Raw genomic sequence first — 1,726 nt, 5'->3', positions numbered from 1 at the left:
TCGTGCTTGGACTTTGCTTGATATCTTGGGTCTTCTCTTGTGCTTCTAAGGTCTTGCTTATGGTGTTGATCATCGGATCATCGTGTCACCTTCGTCAAAGTCACATCTTGCACCCTATTGAACTACAAAACAATCACTTGCAAATTCATTAGTCCAATTTGGTTATGTTGGTCATCAAACGCTAAAATCCAAAGTAAATAGGCCTAGGGTCCATTTTCCTTACATTGTGGAAAACCAATCATTTCCCATGAGTGCAAAATCTATTATGATAGAATTCCATTGTGACTCAAAATCATCCAAGTCTCGGAGCCCCAAACACAAGTGTGTAGTCTATCCCAGAACCGTTCATCCTCTCTTATAGAGGGCTCGACCTTCTTAGGTACCTTTTCCATAATATGCCACATGCAAAGTCTATGAGTTGTAACCGGTAGAATCTGAGCAATAGCAGCCTTCATGCTCGCATCTTCATCTGTTATGATTAGATGAGGTGCTACTCCACGCATAGCCTTCAAAAAGGTGTTAAACAACCATTCATATGACTCGATCTTTTCATTTGCCAAGAATGCGGCCCCTAGGAAAACACTTTGCAAGTGATGATTGACTCCAGTAAATGGCACAAAAATCATGTTATACTGGTTAGTGGTGTATGTTGAATCTATAAAAACCACATCACCAAAAACACTATAGTTTTTCCTGCATAAGGCATGTGCCCAAAACACACGAAAAAGCCATCCTTGTTTGTCCACCATAAAGTCATAAAAGAAGGCAGAATTTACTTCCTTCTTTCGCTCAAGTTGTGCCACAATCATTTATGCATCTGCATCCTTGATTTTGCTCCTGAGGTCACGGTAATAGTTTTACAAATCCCTCAGCGTGCACCCAACATTCTGAAACCCACCCTCACTGACATGGAGAAGTCTATATGCCTGTGAGGTGTCAATGCTAGCCTTATGACAACTGAACAAGGTACTCTTTGCCCTCTCACTAACATTATGGTTGGATCTTAGCAAATGCCTCTTATCTGGTGACACAAAACCATGATTGTGCTCCTCAACCATTGAAGCTATCCGATACTTCTTGTCAGTGCCAAGCTTGAAAACAATATGTGCCTTACAACCACATCTGGTTTCCATCACATTATGTGTCTTTCTCTTTTTTCCGAATTTGTCAATATCATTTTTTTTGTTTTCCTTTCTGTACCCTTCCCTTGAATAATAATATCGCTTGAATAATATTTCATCATTTTGCTTCTTGTGCTGACCAACACGAACAGAGAAACTAGCTTCATGTGCATACGATTTGTAAAATTTCTCTAGATCTATAAGTGTATCAAACATCATTCCAACCACAGGCTTCAACTGATCTATGGCAGCGGCCTCAAAACTTCTTCCTGTAAGTCCTGCGATGGCGGGATCAACAACGACGGTTTCAGAGAGGGCGTGGTTTTCCTGTCCATGGCTGCTGCATCTCTTGCTGTTGGCTATCGCCGTTGTTCCGCATCGTCGCGCCATCCGAGTACATTCTCTGGCAATCAGATTGGCAGAAATTGCAATCAAATGAAAAGGAAACCGGACCACAAAAAAAACAAAAAGAAAGATCACTAAAAAGAACTTACACACGCCGGAGCAGCGCTAGACCTCGCAGATGGCAGTGCGCACGCAAAAACGATATGGCCAAGCACACCAGGCCGGGCGCACGTCGAAGCCCAGGCACTGCTGCTGGCCAA

General features: G+C 42.5%; 1 protein-coding gene across 1 annotated transcript; it reads right to left on the bottom strand.

Annotated features, from left to right (window-relative positions):
- Positions 1-857: 857 nt before the first annotated feature.
- On the bottom strand, positions 858-1,511 carry LOC136537390 (protein FAR1-RELATED SEQUENCE 5-like). Its single transcript, XM_066529378.1, has one exon. The coding sequence runs from the start codon at positions 1,509-1,511 to the stop codon at positions 858-860; it is 654 nt and encodes a 217-aa protein (XP_066385475.1).
- Between the last annotated feature and the right edge of the window lie 215 nt (positions 1,512-1,726).

Source organism: Miscanthus floridulus, chromosome 2, assembly GCF_019320115.1.
Source record: "Miscanthus floridulus cultivar M001 chromosome 2, ASM1932011v1, whole genome shotgun sequence".
NCBI classification, from domain to species: Eukaryota; Viridiplantae; Streptophyta; class Magnoliopsida; order Poales; family Poaceae; genus Miscanthus; species Miscanthus floridulus.
The sequence above is the reverse complement of the archived record's forward strand: the minus strand, read 5'-3'. Positions and strand labels throughout refer to the sequence as shown.

Excerpts from the sequence above, each read along its gene's own strand:
- LOC136537390 (XM_066529378.1), bottom strand. The coding sequence starts at position 1,511 with ATGGCGCGACGATGCGGAACAACGGCGATAGCCAACAGCAAGAGATGC.